The sequence below is a fragment of the Ovis aries genome, chromosome 9, assembly GCF_016772045.2.
Source record: "Ovis aries strain OAR_USU_Benz2616 breed Rambouillet chromosome 9, ARS-UI_Ramb_v3.0, whole genome shotgun sequence".
Taxonomy (NCBI): domain Eukaryota; kingdom Metazoa; phylum Chordata; class Mammalia; order Artiodactyla; family Bovidae; genus Ovis; species Ovis aries.
Genome location: NC_056062.1, coordinates 78,865,604 through 78,880,478, shown reverse-complemented (window position 1 = coordinate 78,880,478; position 14,875 = coordinate 78,865,604). Strand labels below are relative to the sequence as shown.

The window sequence follows — 14,875 nt, the reverse complement described above, 5'->3', positions numbered from 1 at the left end:
AGTTTGAGGACAGAGTCCCTGTTCCCGATTTCTCTGGTATTACTGCCCAACGCTCTTGAGAAGGGCTCTCTACTTGTGATTTTTACTGAGTGGAATGTTGGCTGCATTTCGGCCGTCACTGTTGATTAGCTGATCAAACTCAGTGTGGGCTGTAATGATGGAAAAGAGTATCACTGTCTCCCAAATAGCCCCGGAACAATCAGAGCCCTGCAAGTAAAGAGGTTGAAGGGGAAATAAAGACCTCCCAGAATTCACAGGACTGACCTCAACCTTGAATGACATTATTGGCAATGCTGACCTGGCTTCTAGGACTCCATACAGCGTTGCACTCACATACCACACCTATTTCACTTAAATCCACTAAACTTTTAGGAGGCTCCTCCCTTCTGAAGAGATGGTTGTTGACGGTAAAGACATCACTAAGCAGGTGGAGGTAAGACTGAGATGCTGCTTTTGCCAGCAGGTACCCTCTGACTTTTCTGTCTGCAGAAAGACAAGAGGCTTTTCTAGAAGTCCCTCTTGAGGGAGAGAACATGAGTGGGGGTAGTAAGTCTCGAATTTAGAGATAAGTCACAGCTTAGAGTTGACGCTAAGAAAAATATTTCAGAAATTGATCCTATAACTAAGCTTTTTTTTTTTTTAGTTTTTTATTTTTTAAATTTTAAAATCTTTAATTCTTACATGCGTTCCCAAACATGAACCCCCCTCCCACCTCCCCTCCCCATAACATCTCTCTGGGTCATCCCCATGCACCAGCCCCAAGCATGCTGCATCCTGCATCAGACATAGACTGGCGATTCAATTCTTACATGATAGTATACATGTTAGAATGCCATTCTCCCAAATCATCCCACCCTCTCCCTCTCCCTCTGAGTCCAAAAGTCCATTATACACACCTGTGTCTCTTTCCCTGTCTTGCATACAGGGTCGTCATTGCCATCTTCCTAAATTCCATATATATGTGTTAGTATACTGTATTGGTGTTTTTCTTTCTGGCTTACTTCACTCTGTATAATCGGCTCCAGTTTCATCCATCTCATCAGAACTGATTCAAATGAATTCTTTTTAACGGCTGAGTAATACTCCATTGTGTATATGTACCACAGCTTTCTTATCCACTCATCTGCTGATGGACATCTAGGTTGTTTCCATGTCCTGGCTATTATAAACAGTGCTGCGATGAACATTGGGGTACATGTGTCTCTTTCAATTCTGGTTTCCTCGGTGTGTATGCCCAGCAGTGGGATTGCTGGGTCATAAGGTAGTTCTATTTGCATTTTTTAAGGAATCTCCACACTGTTCTCCATAGTGGCTGTACTAGTTTGCATTCCCACCAACAGTGTAGGAGGGTTCCCTTTCTCCACACCCTCTCCAGCATTTATTGCTTGCAGATTTTTGGATCGCAGCCATTCTGACCGGTGTGAAGTGGTACCTCATTGTGGTTTTGATTTGCATTTCTCTGATAATAAGTGATGTTGAGCATCTTTTCATGTGTTTGTTAGCCATCCGTATGTCTTCTTTGGAGAACTACAAAGCCACAGTCATCAAGACAGTATGGTACTGGCACAAAGACAGACATATAGATCAATGGAACAAAATAGAAAGCCCAGAGATAAATCCACACACATATGGACACCTTATCTTTAACAAAGGAGGCAAGAATATACAGTGGAGTAAAGACAATCTCTTTAACAAGTGGTGCTGGGAAAACTGGTCAACCACTTGTAAAAGAATGAAACTAGATCACTTCCTAACACCGCACACAAAAATAAACTCAAAATGGATTAAAGATCTAAATGTAAGATCAGAAACTATAAAACTCCTAGAGGAGAACATAAGCAAAACACTCTCAGACATAAATCACAGCAGGATCCTCTATGATCCACCTCCCAGAATTCTGGAAATAAAAGCAAAAATAAACAAATGGGATCTAATTAAAATTAAAAGCTTCTGCACAACAAAGGAAAATATAAGCAAGGTGAAAAGACAGCCTTCTGAATGGGAGAAAATAATAGCAAATGAAGCAACTGACAAACAACTAATCTCAAAAATATACAAGCAACTTATGCAGCTCAATTCCAGAAAAATATAACTAAGCTTTTAAGGAGATTACTGCTATGGTTCACCCACAACGGCAAGGCGGGCTTCACTGGGATGACTTTGCTGGGGCTGCTCCTCTGAGGCAGGATGTAGAAAGTGAAGGTCTCTGATGAGCTGGGGGGAGAGGTGGCTGCCCAAGAAGACAGTGAACCAGAGGAGGAGGACTCCAGCCTACCCAGTGGTCACTGCTGTTAGGACTACGTAGTACCTTTCATCCTGGCTACAGGACTTGTCTTTCACCAGCCCTTCCCAAGGGCTCATGTTCTTTGGGCCTTGGCAACTGGTTCAGGAAAGGACATGGACCTAACCTCGTCCAGTCAGACTAAAGGCAATGGATTTTCATTGGTGGAGAAAGTCAAGCTTTCCTTCCTGAAAATGAAAAGGGAGGATGAAGGCTACGGGGGTGAGCCTGCAAAAAGTGGGATCAACAGTCCCGAGGAACAGAAGTGGAGGAGGAGAGGGATAGCCTGCGTTTGCCATGTGACTGCAGTGTGTGCATCAAGGCTGGTGTGGACCCGGAGTTCTTCCGGCCTTCCATGTCATCCATACTGATTAATTTCCTCTATTATTTAAGCCAGTTAAAGTTAGGTTTCCTGGGACTCACCAACCAAAGCCTCTTAACTTACAAAGCGTTCTTGGTCGGGAAGCCAAGTGCCAAAGCCAGAAGAGAGAACAGACCCCTGTTGCAAGCCACAGAGGTCAGGCGGGGGGCCCAAGTTACTGAAACCATTTGAGAGGTGCTGAGAAGGTGAGGGGGTGGCTCAGGGAACCACAGTGTTGAGGCTGCTGGCAGACCTCAGAATGACCTACCAAGACCAGGGTGGGTCTCTGAAGGAGGCATGCCAGGACAAATATAATATTTGTTGAGGTGTGGAGCTCATGACTAAACATAAGCTAGCCCGTGTTTACACAAGCCTGTGTTTACTCTGCATCTCCTGACATGTGCCAAAGACGACAGGAGAACACGCTGGGAGTGGCCATGGTCCAGGCCAAGCGACAAGATGAAGTAAACGCACAGGTGTGCACATGAGAACTAGGTGGAGGGCAAAGTGGTCAGCCTCCGGGCAATGAAGACTCCAGTGGACCAGGGCAGAGTAAGAAGAGCTCTGACTTTATGTAAAGTGCAATTCTCTTGGAACAGAGAATCACATCCAAGAGAAAGGGCAGGTTATAAGAGGCGTAAACGGAGTGGAGGAATACTGGACCTTTAGGAAAAAAAAAACAAAGCCAAAACAAATAAACAAAAACACCCCTAAAATAAACAGCATTTAGGTCTCAATGTTGACACAGCAGGAGCTTTCCCAAGCTGGGGTGCTGGTCCTTAGTTGGTTAAACTACCCGTCAGCATCTGGAGATGTCATCACACTTCTGACACCAAATCCTGTCAGCTGTTCCCAGGGCCACACATCCATCCTTCCCCAATCCAGAAGCCTGGAAAGAGGCAGAAGACATGGGGGAAATCCTTGCCTTAGTACACTTGCCTTAGATGACAAGTGTTTTAGCTAACTACAATCAAGAAGTGTTCTGTAATGTGACTATGTCTGGAGAGTGAAGGGGAGGCAAACATCAAAGGGAGTGAGGAAGGCAGCGGAGGCAAAGAAACAGTTGGTTCTGGATTAAAGAAAAGAGAGTTGCATCAAATAACTGACAGAATTTCTTATTTCCGTTTGTGATGAGTTAAATGCTCAAAATTCTCCAAGCCAGGCTTCAACAGTACATGAACTGTGAACTTCCAGATGTTCAAGCTGGATTTAGAAAAGGTGGAGGAACCAGAGATCAAATTGCCAACATCCGTTGGATCATTGAAAAAGCAGGAGAGTTCCAGAAAAACACCTACTTCTGCTTTATTGACTACTCCAAAGCCTTTGACTGTGTGCATCACAACAAACTATGGAAAATTCTTCAAGAGATGGGAAGACCAGACCACCTTACCTGCCTCCTGAGAAACCTGTATGCAGGTCAAGAAGCAACAGTTAGAACCAGACATAGAACCACAGACTGGTTCCAAATTGGGAAAAGAGTCCGTCAAGGCTGCATATTGCCACCCTGCTTATGTATCTTACATGCAAAGTACATCATGTGAAATGCCAGGCTGGATGAAACACAAGCCGGAATTAAGACTGCTGGGAGAAATAACAATAACCTCAGATAGGCAAGTGACACCACCCTTACGGCAGAAAGCAAAGAAGAACTAAAGAGCCTCCTGATGAAAGTGAAAGAGGAGAATGAAAAACTTGCCTTAAGACTCAACATTCAAAAAATGAAGATCATGGCATCTGGTCCCTTCATTTCATGACAAATAGATGGGGAAACAATGGAAACAGTGAGAGACTTTATTTTGGGGGGCTCCAAAATCACTGCAGATGGTGACTGCAGTCATGAAATTAAAAGATGCTTGCTACTTGGAAGAAAAGCTACCTAGACAGCATATTAAAAAAAAAGAGACATTACTTTGCCAACAAAGGTCCATTTAGTCAAAGCTATGGTTTTTCCAGTAGTCATGTATGGATGTGAAAGTTGGACTATAAAGAAAGCTGAGCACCAAAGAATTAATGTTTTTGAACTGTGGTGTTGGAGAAGACTCTTGAGAGTTCCTTGGACTGCAAGGAAATCCAACCAGTCGATCCTAAAGGAATCAGTCCTGAATATTCATTGAAAGGACTGATGCTGAAGCTGAAACTCCAATACTTTTGCCACCTGATGCAAAGAACTGACTCTTTCCCTGATGCTGGGAAAGATTGAAGGCAGGAAGAGAAGGGGATGACAGAGGATAAGATGGTTGGATGGTGTCACTGACTCGATGGACATGAGTTTGAGTGAGCTCCACAAGTTGGTGATGTACAGGGAAGCTTGGTGTGCTGCAGCCCATGGGGCTGCAAAGAGTCGGACACAACTGAGTGACTGAACTGACTGAAGTTCAATAATGACTAATCATTAGAAATATATATTTTATGATACTTCCTATAACATAGGTTGGCTTAATACTTCTAATAATAGCTAGTTTTAAAAAACAGTTTTGCAGATTACCTTTAATTGGTTGGGCCGGGTCTTAGTTGTCTTTGAGCTGTGGCATGTGAGATCTAGTTCCCTGATCAGGGATTGAACCTGGGCCTTGGGAGCAAGGAGTCTTAGCCACTGGACTACCAGGGAAGTCCCTAGCTAGTGTTTATTCTGTGCTTTCTGTGTGTCTGGCCCTGCTAACTATTTGATATATATTATCTTATTTTATTCCTACATCAACCCTATAAGGTATATAGTGTTATTAGTGTTATTGCTATTACCATTTTGATAGAGAAAGTCAAGATTTGGAGAAATTAAGAAAATTGCCAACACATCTAGTAAAGAGGCCAAGCTTTTTAAAGCACCCTATCCTAGAACAAAAAGGATAGCTTAGGGGAAAGTCATCTTTTCCATAGTAAACTCTCAAATGCCAATTTGAACAATCACCAACACTTTAAAAAGAAATTGTTTAAATAATTCTCCTAAGCAAACAAAATGAATCCAGCGTACCATTTCCCACGCTATCTGAGTAAAACATGCAAGTTGAACAGTCACAGCATTGATAATATTTAAAAAAAATTTTTAATTGTAGAATATAATAGATACAGGCAATTGCAAAGAAAATGATACAGATGAATAAATTACTAAAATGAATTATTATAAGGCAAACACTCTCCTAACAGCATCCAGATCACGAAACAGTAACTGGGTGCCCACCCAAAGCCCTCCCTTTGCTTCATCCCATCACAGCCTCTTCATACCCCAAGGAAACCCCGGTCTGACTTCATGGTGATCCCTTCCTTCCTTTTGCTTATGGTTTCACCACAGAAGCGTGCTCCCTGAACACCGTGAAGGGAGGCTGTCTTTTTTGTCTAATACATCTTCTAGTTGTATTTTAATCTGCAAGGAGAATCTCTATCCTTGCTCTCCCCTTTTTTCCCCCTGTAAAAGTGATTTGCAAAGAAACTGAGCCACATAAACCTGTAAACTGGTGAAGTTTCCCACAGCCTGAACTTAGCTGATTGCATGAATGCAACTTTATAACCAGTTAGTAGGAATCGGCTTCCCTGGTGGCTCAGTGGTAGAGAATTCGCCTGCAATGCAGGAGAAGCAGAAGATACAGGTTCAGTCCCTGGGTTGGGAAAATCCTCTGGAGGAGGAAATGGCAACCTACTTCAGCATTCTTGCCTGGAGAATCCTGTGGGCAGAGGAACCTGGTGGACTACAGCCTGTGGGGTCACAAAGAGTGGGAATGACAGGTAGATTTAAATGCAAACATGTGGTGTGACAAATTCACGATAGCATTAAGAATCTGTTGCTCAATTAAGGACCATGGGATGACTATGATGATGATAATGGTTACAAAAGCTTTGATACAGTTGCTTTGAGGTAATTGATTTCTTCCTTCCTCCTTTTTGCTGCCTTATACTGTACATACATCTTGAAGAAAACCTGGTAAAGAGGAAATGCCACATTGGCTATATAAGGAAGGTTAAAAAAACAAAGGTCAATAAGTATAAACAAAATTTAAAAAGAGGCTTTTCTTGGGAAGGAAATGGAAAGGACCAGTAACCTCCACCTCGCCCTTTGGTTATTTGTAAGTTTTGACACTTTTGTGTCTCCAAGAGGCAATCAGATGCAGTGACCAGCAGAAAAGAGATAAATGGTAGCAAAGCAAAATCAATAAAAGGGCACTATAAAAGCCAATGTGATTTTTCTTTAGTCCAGCGAGACAAGCCATATTCATTTTCCCTTACCACATGCTTTTCAAGCTTTAGTTTCTAAGCAATGGCCTTCAGGCATGGAATAAAAATAGCTCTGCAGTTAAACCTACTTGCTGTAAGATCTAGGGGCAACTGATTTAACACAAATTTCCTTACATGAACAGTGAGGATAATATGTATCTTACAAGGTTGTTGGGGGGCTCGAATGAGATAATAGCTATAAAGTGTCACATAGCAAATGCATAACAAATGTCAGTCTCTTCCATTCCCCTCTTCCCTGCCAAGATGTATCAATTTTCCTTTAAATATGTTGACTTTAAAAATTCAAGCCATTGAAAATCAAAAGTTCAAACAAAGGACATTAAAAAATCTGAATTCTTCATTTCACCCGATGCAGAAGAAACCTTTCTGACAGTATCTTTGCGAATTTAGATATTTCGCAATGTGCATAAACTTAAAGAAACAGCCACAAAACCCCTCCTTTACAATATTTCCCACATTCATCCTTTCCTGTCCAGTCCCTCTACAGCCTTGCTGGATTGGCACTTATTCATTCAACCAGATAACATGAAAAAGACTGTGGGTCTTTCATTCTAAGCATAAGTTTACCAGCAAGGAAAACTGAAGCCCAGTGTGACTTGCCTACACGCACTGAGCTAGCTGACAGCAGAAACTAGACAACAGCCTCTGACGCTTGTTGCAAATTAAATGCCTACAGGGGTCAGTAGGTAAAAGAGAAGACAGCAGGGGTGGGGAGCCCAAGTGGGGAGCACAGATGTTCTGAGCTGTGAGCTCCCCCTCACAGTTATCATGCGGGGAAGAGGGCCAAGTTGCTAGCACTTCTGATGTTTAAAAAGATCATGGAAATTTGAAACCTTACATACTCATTTTTTAAATGTTGGCAATGTATTAAACATTTTTAAACCTCTGTGCAGTTTGACACAAGACACATCTACAGGCTGGATTCGGTCCACAGTTGGCCTGTTTGAGGCTCCTTCACACTGCTAACCCCAATTCAAATGCCTTTCATTTGCTTTGGGAGAAGGAAATGGCAACCCACTCCAGTATTCTTGCCTGGAGAATCCCAGGGACAGAGGAGCCTGATGGGCTGCCGTCTATGGGATCGCACAGTCAGACACGTCTGAAGCGACTTAGCAGCAGCAGCAGCAGCAGCATTTGGTTTGATTGCCTCACTCTCTGTTCACAAAAAAACATTCAATGGCTCCCCACTGTCTACCAGTTAGAGTCCAAACATCTTAACCCGTTGCCCTTCAAGGCAACTCACGTCAATATCTAAGACCTGAAACTGTACTCACACTTTCTGGTCACCGTCAGTTTTCTACTGCAACCAGAATGGCCACTGACTTCTATTCTACATACAAAAACGTTCAGAAGGGCACCTGTCCAGACCATGTGGGCTGCTCCTTGGTCTCCAGACTTTCTCCTTTCTTGCAATGCCTTCCATCTGTGCACTCTCATTAATGAAACTCTGTCTTTAAGTGTCCAGCTCAAATAGCACCTCTCTGGAAAACATCCCTGATGGCCCCTGCTAAAAGCCATCTTGTTCTGAATTCCCAAAGGACTTTATATTCCTCATATGACACTTAAAACATACTGCCTTGCTTTAGAGTTACCTACATAGCTCGTTTCCCCAAGCATCTAATAACAAGAAGGAAGGAAGAATTTGCGTCTAAAGACTATGTTGAATATTCCATAGTGCTTTGTACTATGGGGAGTTCAATAATCATCTTAGAAGCATTATCTTTTTATACTGAAAACTTGTGGATCAAACATAAAGAAAATACCTTTGCAGAACTTAATTGCATTTATACTTGTATAGGCAGATGCCTAAGTGATGCAGATTGGACAAAAGCCTTGCTTCCCTGATTCCCTAGAACACTTTCCCCACTGAACTCCCACTTATTACTTGTTTGGGGATTTCTTCCTCTAAAACCACTCACTTCTTTGCCTTAGATGTCACTGATTCTAAGAAGGCACTGTTAAATATTCATCTGTCACCTGAAATGTGTTTCAGGGAAGTTGCTCTTTTTCTGTGAGTAAGGTGGTGCAGGTGGTACAGATGGTGACTGCAGCCATGAAATTAAAAGACGCTTACTCCTTGGAAGAAAAGTTATAACCAACCTAGATAGCATATTCAAAAGCAGAGACATGACTTTGCCAACTAAGGTCCGTCTAGTCAAGGCTATGGTTTTTCCTGTGGTCATGTATGGATGTGAGAGTTGGACTGTGAAGAAGGCTGAGTGCTGAAGAATTGATGCTTTTGAACTGTGGTGTTGGAGAAGACTCTTGAGAGTCCCTTGGACTGCAAGGAGATCCAAGCAGTCCATTCTGAAAGAGGTCAGCCCTGGGATTTCTTTGGAAGGAATGATGCTAAAGCTGAAACTCCAGTACTTTGGCCACCTCATGCGAAGAACTGACTCATTGGAAAAGACTCTGATGCTGGGAGGGATTGGGGGCAGGAGGAGAAGGGAACGACAGAGGATGAGATGGCTGGATGGCATCACTGACTCGATGGATGTGAGTCTGAGTGAACTCCGGGAGTTGGTGATGGACAGGAGGCCTAGTGTGCTGCGATTCATGGGGTCGAAAAGAGTTGGACACGACTGAGCAACTGAACTGAACTGAACTGAAGGTTAATTTATCAGATCTGATGGTTATCTCTTGAAAAAACACAGAGAGCTGAGCTATCACCGAACAGACACTGTCCAAATATTTCAGTAGTGATAAAATTTATTAAACTCTGGCTATCTAGTAATCAGGGCTTCCCTGGTGGCTTACTCAGTAAAGAATCTGCCAGCAGTGCAGGAGTACTGCTTGCAATGCAGGAGACCGGAGTTCAATCCCTGGGTTGGGAAGATCCCCCGGAGTAGGAAATGGCAACCCAGTCTAGTATTCTCGCCTGGGAAATCCCATGAAGGGAGGAGCTTGGTGGGCTATAGTCCATGGGACTGCCAGAGTCGGACATGACTTAGCTACTAAACCACCACCCAGTAATCATGGTTAACTTTGAGTGTGGAAGTCCTAAACTTATATCTCTTATTTTGTTTTCTTGAAGCCACTCCCATTTGCAGCTATCTATAATCAATTAGGGCTTCCCTCCTGGCTCAGATAGTAAAGAATCCACCTGCAATGTGGGAGACCTGGGTTCAGTCCCTGGGTTGGGAAGATCCCCTGAAGGAGGGCATGACAACCCACTCCAGTATTCCTGCCTGGAGAATCCCCATGGACAGAGGAACTTGGTGGCTACAGTCCATGGGGTGGGTAACAAAGAGTTGGACACGACTGAGAGACTTAAGCATGGTACATAATCAGTTAATGTCCAAAAAGAAAAGAAAAATTAGATTCCATTTTATTTCTACTGGCCTGCTCAGCACAAGAGGCACTCAATAAAATGTTTGCTGAATGAATTTTTAAAAATCAAGTTTTACTTTTGCTTAAAAACAAATGCAATCAATGAAAAGTTAAAATACCACAATCTTATAAGATAGTTTAAATCTGCATAATAATGGGAAAAGTTGATACAGTCTTACCTCAAACTAGCTATGGTTTGGGTGTCAGCTGAGTAGTTTTGATTAGCATATTCCTGATACACTCTTTCTAACCTGTACAAACCTATACTGTCAAAGGCAAGTTAAGCCTTGCAAACATAAAGTTAAGTTTTCACATTTACGTCACATAATAAGCTATGTTTGGTGTCAGAGAGCCAAGACAATCTTGAATTCCAGGAAGCATTAAAGAAAACTAATGTCTACAGAGGTTTCCGCTCTGCAAACAATGTTTTCACCTGTTTTGGATGATGCCATCTCAGGTCACATTTACTAACTCTTTAATTCCTTTACCAAAAAGACAAAAAATCAGTCAACTTTTATTGGGACTGTTTCTAGCATCAGCATATTATAATATGTTTTATAACATAAGCTAGCATAAGCATAGTATAACAGATATGCTCAAAGAACTTCCCATGAAAAGCAGTCTTTGTAACTCTTCTTGGTAGAAGGAAGGAGAAATGGAATCTAATAGGCTCAGTGTCCTCTCATTTTTCCTGTTTTAGTATGTTTTGTGGTAAAACACACTCACAGTGACATTCTCTCCTCTGTTGAAAACTAACAAGGTGGTTTTCTGTCTTTATATAAATAAATTATCTTCTGAGCTACATTTTTGAAAACAAAATTCTAACATTTCAGAAACTAACATTCAAAACACTTGGCAAGCATAAAGGCTTCCAGGTGTTTGATTATTGGTTAAAGCCCTTGATTTAGACCAACAACAGATATTTTATAATTACACTGTTGTAAAATTAAAAGACCTATTGATTTGTTAAAGTAGAAGAACAAAGTAACACATTATGAAAATAGAAGGGAGCCTGGAATCCACCATACCAAGATCACTTGCTCATTTTTTGAAAGAATATAAGAGGAAGGGCTTTTTCAGCGCGCCCCCACCCCAACTCCTGCTCTTAAACCAAGCCTGAAATAAATGGGCAGCTCCAATCCCCTTTGATCTTGTTAAATGTGTGTTTCCAGCGTACATGGGCGTTGTTGAGGCTGACGACGTTTTCCCACTGGGCCGGTGAGCAAGCAGAGTCTGGCAACTGCAACCTGAGAATGTCAGCGTTCCTTGTGAGGAAATGGAAGGAGCTGAGCTGACACACTGGGGACACACACACACACACACACACACACACAGAGTCACGCTCAGAGCATCTGCACAGAGGTGCTATCTGGTGGCCTTGAACCAGTTCTCTGATTCTGAGAATACAGTGTCACTCATGTTTTTAACTGTAAAATGATCCTGGGGGCGAATACGGGTGGAGGAGGTTTGCCCCCACAAGCCTTAGAGCCCATCTGGGAGAAGAGGGCGGATTCAGGCTGGAGAGGTGGGATGTCTGGGGACACAGAGGCCCAGAACCGCCGGCCTGTGCGACCCACTCCCGGGGGCGGCTGCCCAGGGCGTCCCCGCTCTCCCGAACGCCGGGCAGTGAGGTCCACGTGTGGAAACTGCGTGTCAGCTCCGCCCACGTGGGCAGCCCGGTGTCCTCGGGACCGTCCGGCCGGAGGGCGGCCCCAACCCGGCCCCCACCGGGCGGCGGGGCGGCCGGCCCTTACCTGGTTCCGGCGGTACCACGCGCCCGACAGGGAGCCGTTGCCGGCGCCCCGCGCCCCGTACGTGAAGTTCCGAGCCAGCTCGTCCAGGACGGCCGAGGCGGCGGCCCCGGGGTCCCCCGGCGCCGGCGCCGCCATGAGCACTCGCTGCCCGCTCGCCGGGGCTCGGGCTCCGGCCGCCTCCCGGCCCGGCCGCACCCGCCAGACGCCGCGAAGGAGGCGCGCCCTGCGGAGGCCGCGCCCGGGCCGCGCCGGAGCCACTTCCTGCTCGGTGTCCGGGCAAAGCGGGCGCGCCCGGGCCACCTGGTTCCCGCCCCCGCGCGGCGCCAGGTGCCCCGGGGGCCTTCCCGCGCTGCGGCCTCCAGGGGCGGCTCGGCCCGGCCCGCAGCTCCGCGTGGCCCGGCCTGGGCGCGCAGATGCCTCACGACGGGCCCCACTCTGCGCGCGGGGTCGGGATGCGCTCAAGACCAAAGGACTTCCAACCCCAGGGGCGCCGAGTCAACACTTAAAACTAAAGTGAACAGGAGTGAAAGGAGACATTCAATTCAGATCCGTCGCTCAGTCCTGTCCGACTCTGCGACCCCAAGGACTGCAGCGCGCCAGGCCTCCCTGTCCATCACCAACTCCCGGAGTTTATTCAAACTCATGTCCATTGAGTCGGTGATGCCATCCAGCCATCTGATCCTCTGTCATCCCCTTCTCCTCCTGCCTTCAATCTTTCCTAGCATCTGGGTCTTTTCCAATGAGTCAGTTCTTCCCATCAGGTGGTCAAAGTATTGGAGTTTCAGCTTCAGCATCAGTCCTTCCAGTGAATATTCACGACTGATTTCCTTTAGGATTGACTGGTTGATCTCCTTGCTATCCAAGGGACTCTCAAGAATCTTCTCCAACACCACAGTTCAAAAATACCAATTCTTTGGCGCTCAGCTTTCTTTATAGTCCAACTCTCACATCCATTCATGACTACTGGAAAAACCATAGCTTTGACTAGACAGACCTTTGTTGGCAAACCCAGAGCAGCCACCTTCTTCGGTAGCTGGCAATCCAGCTCTCTATCTCAGATGCAGTGTTTCTCACTTATATTTTAAAAACTGTTTACATATGGAAAATTCAGGAGTTCCCAGCAAATGTTATAAGCAACAGGAGAATAAAGATCGGAGAGATTACATCTCAGGGCCCACACTTGACAGAATCTTATCAAATTTCTTAGAAAGAAAGAAGGACTCTCCAGTGGTAGCTGGAGAACCTCGGTGTGTATCTGGGACTGGATGGGCTTCCCTCCGATGGAACCAGAAGGACTTGCTGGAAAGTTGCCAACCATTGTGTGTAACAATTTAGGTTGGGAGATAATTTGTAATGGAGACTTCCCTGGTGACTCAGACCGTAAAGCGTCTGTCTACAATGTGGGAGACCTGGGTTCGATCCCTGGGTTGGGAAGTTCCCTGGAGAAGGAAAAGGCAACCCACTCCAGTACTCTTGCCTAGAAAATCCCATGGACGGAGGAACCTGGTGTCCATGGGGTCGCAAAGAGTCGGACACGACTGAGCGACTTCACTATCACTAAGGAACTCTAACCAGATGTTCTGGTTTTATCTCTATTCAAATAATACTGAGTTACTACATGTGATGTTAGGTTCCTCTGGCCTTGGGAACTCCATGATTCTCTATTGTTGCCCTGGAACTTACGATTCTTTCATTGGCACAATGCTGAGTCTTCTTATATAAGGTGCTTTGACTGCCCTGACTTCATGAAAGATAGACCTACAAGAAGAGAGAATTGCTGCTTTGCAGGGAACTAGGAGAAAGTTTTCAATGTTCATTAGGGAAATGTGCAAGTGAGAGAATAAAATGAGAAAAAAAAATCATTTCAGATAGAAGAAAAACAGGACATCTCTGAAGTTGTAGTTTCTCTGAAGTTGTAGTTTCCTGCTTCAACACTCAAAATATTCAGTGACCAGTTAATATGGTAGCTAACTATTTCCAGTTTCGAGGCTCATTCATTTCCAATAAGTATCTGAAGGGAACAGTGTCTATTTTTAATATTTCCTATAACATTATATTACTTTGTACCAGTGACTTTATTAATGTTCCTTTCGGTTGAGATGGTTTGGGGTACAAGTAACAGAATATCCAAGTAAAAATGGCTTAAGCAATGACCATCTGTTATCTCCAGCGGGAGGGTGGCTCTGTGCGGTTCTATCACATTGTCACCTCCATCTTTCTGCTCTGCCATCCCTGAGGTATTGGCCTTGTCCCTATTCGTGGTGGCAGCTCCAGACACTGCATGCAAACATGATCACATTTAGAAAAGAAGTGGGGCTTTTCTCCTTAGGCATCTTTTCGCTAGACAGGAAAGCTTTTCCAGAATCCCCCCAGCTGCCTCCCCATCTCTGATCCCATTAGTCAGGACTGGATCACATGCCAAGGAGGCTGGGAAAGTGACTGGTAGACAGTTCCAGGCTTGGGAGTGGAGGTGAGCCCCTCTGGTGAGGAAGAAGCGGGGTGGGAGGGCATCACTAGCAGAGCTTGGCACAACCATTCTATAGTGTATTCTATCAGCCAGATTGTAACTAGTCATAGGGTCTGTAACGAGCAAACTAATAAATGGATCGTGTTACTTTCCTAACCTGCCCACTGCCACAATAAAGTTCACACTTCTTCAGTCTATCAGGAGGAGACCCTTTATGATCTGACCCCCATTCTCTGCTACATTTAGCTCATTCTCATTTTATTTTTGAAATAAAAAACCATTTATAGTTTCTTGGCATTTTTTTTAAACCTTTCCTCTTGGAGGATGATGGCACTCGGTGCAGAATAGGCATGATGTACAAACCCTGTGATGTACTCTGCTCTAGATGCCAAGATGTCCCTGCAGTTGCTCTGACTGTCCTAGCGTGTGGGGGTGGTTGAAACAAAGGATTCGTGACC

The 14,875-nt window shown here is 44.6% G+C and overlaps 1 protein-coding gene across 2 annotated transcripts in view; it reads right to left on the bottom strand.

Moving 5' to 3' along the window:
- The window catches only part of NIPAL2 (NIPA like domain containing 2), an 87,703-nt gene extending 75,549 nt beyond the window's left edge, over nt 1-12,154 (bottom strand). For both annotated transcript variants that reach the window (XM_015097909.3, XM_042254447.2), the window contains exon 1: nt 11,951-12,154. In XM_015097909.3, the coding sequence (XP_014953395.3) occupies nt 11,951-12,085 (135 nt within the window). In that variant the 5' untranslated portion in view covers nt 12,086-12,154. The remainder of the gene's footprint in view (nt 1-11,950) is intronic.
- Between the last annotated feature and the right edge of the window lie 2,721 nt (nt 12,155-14,875).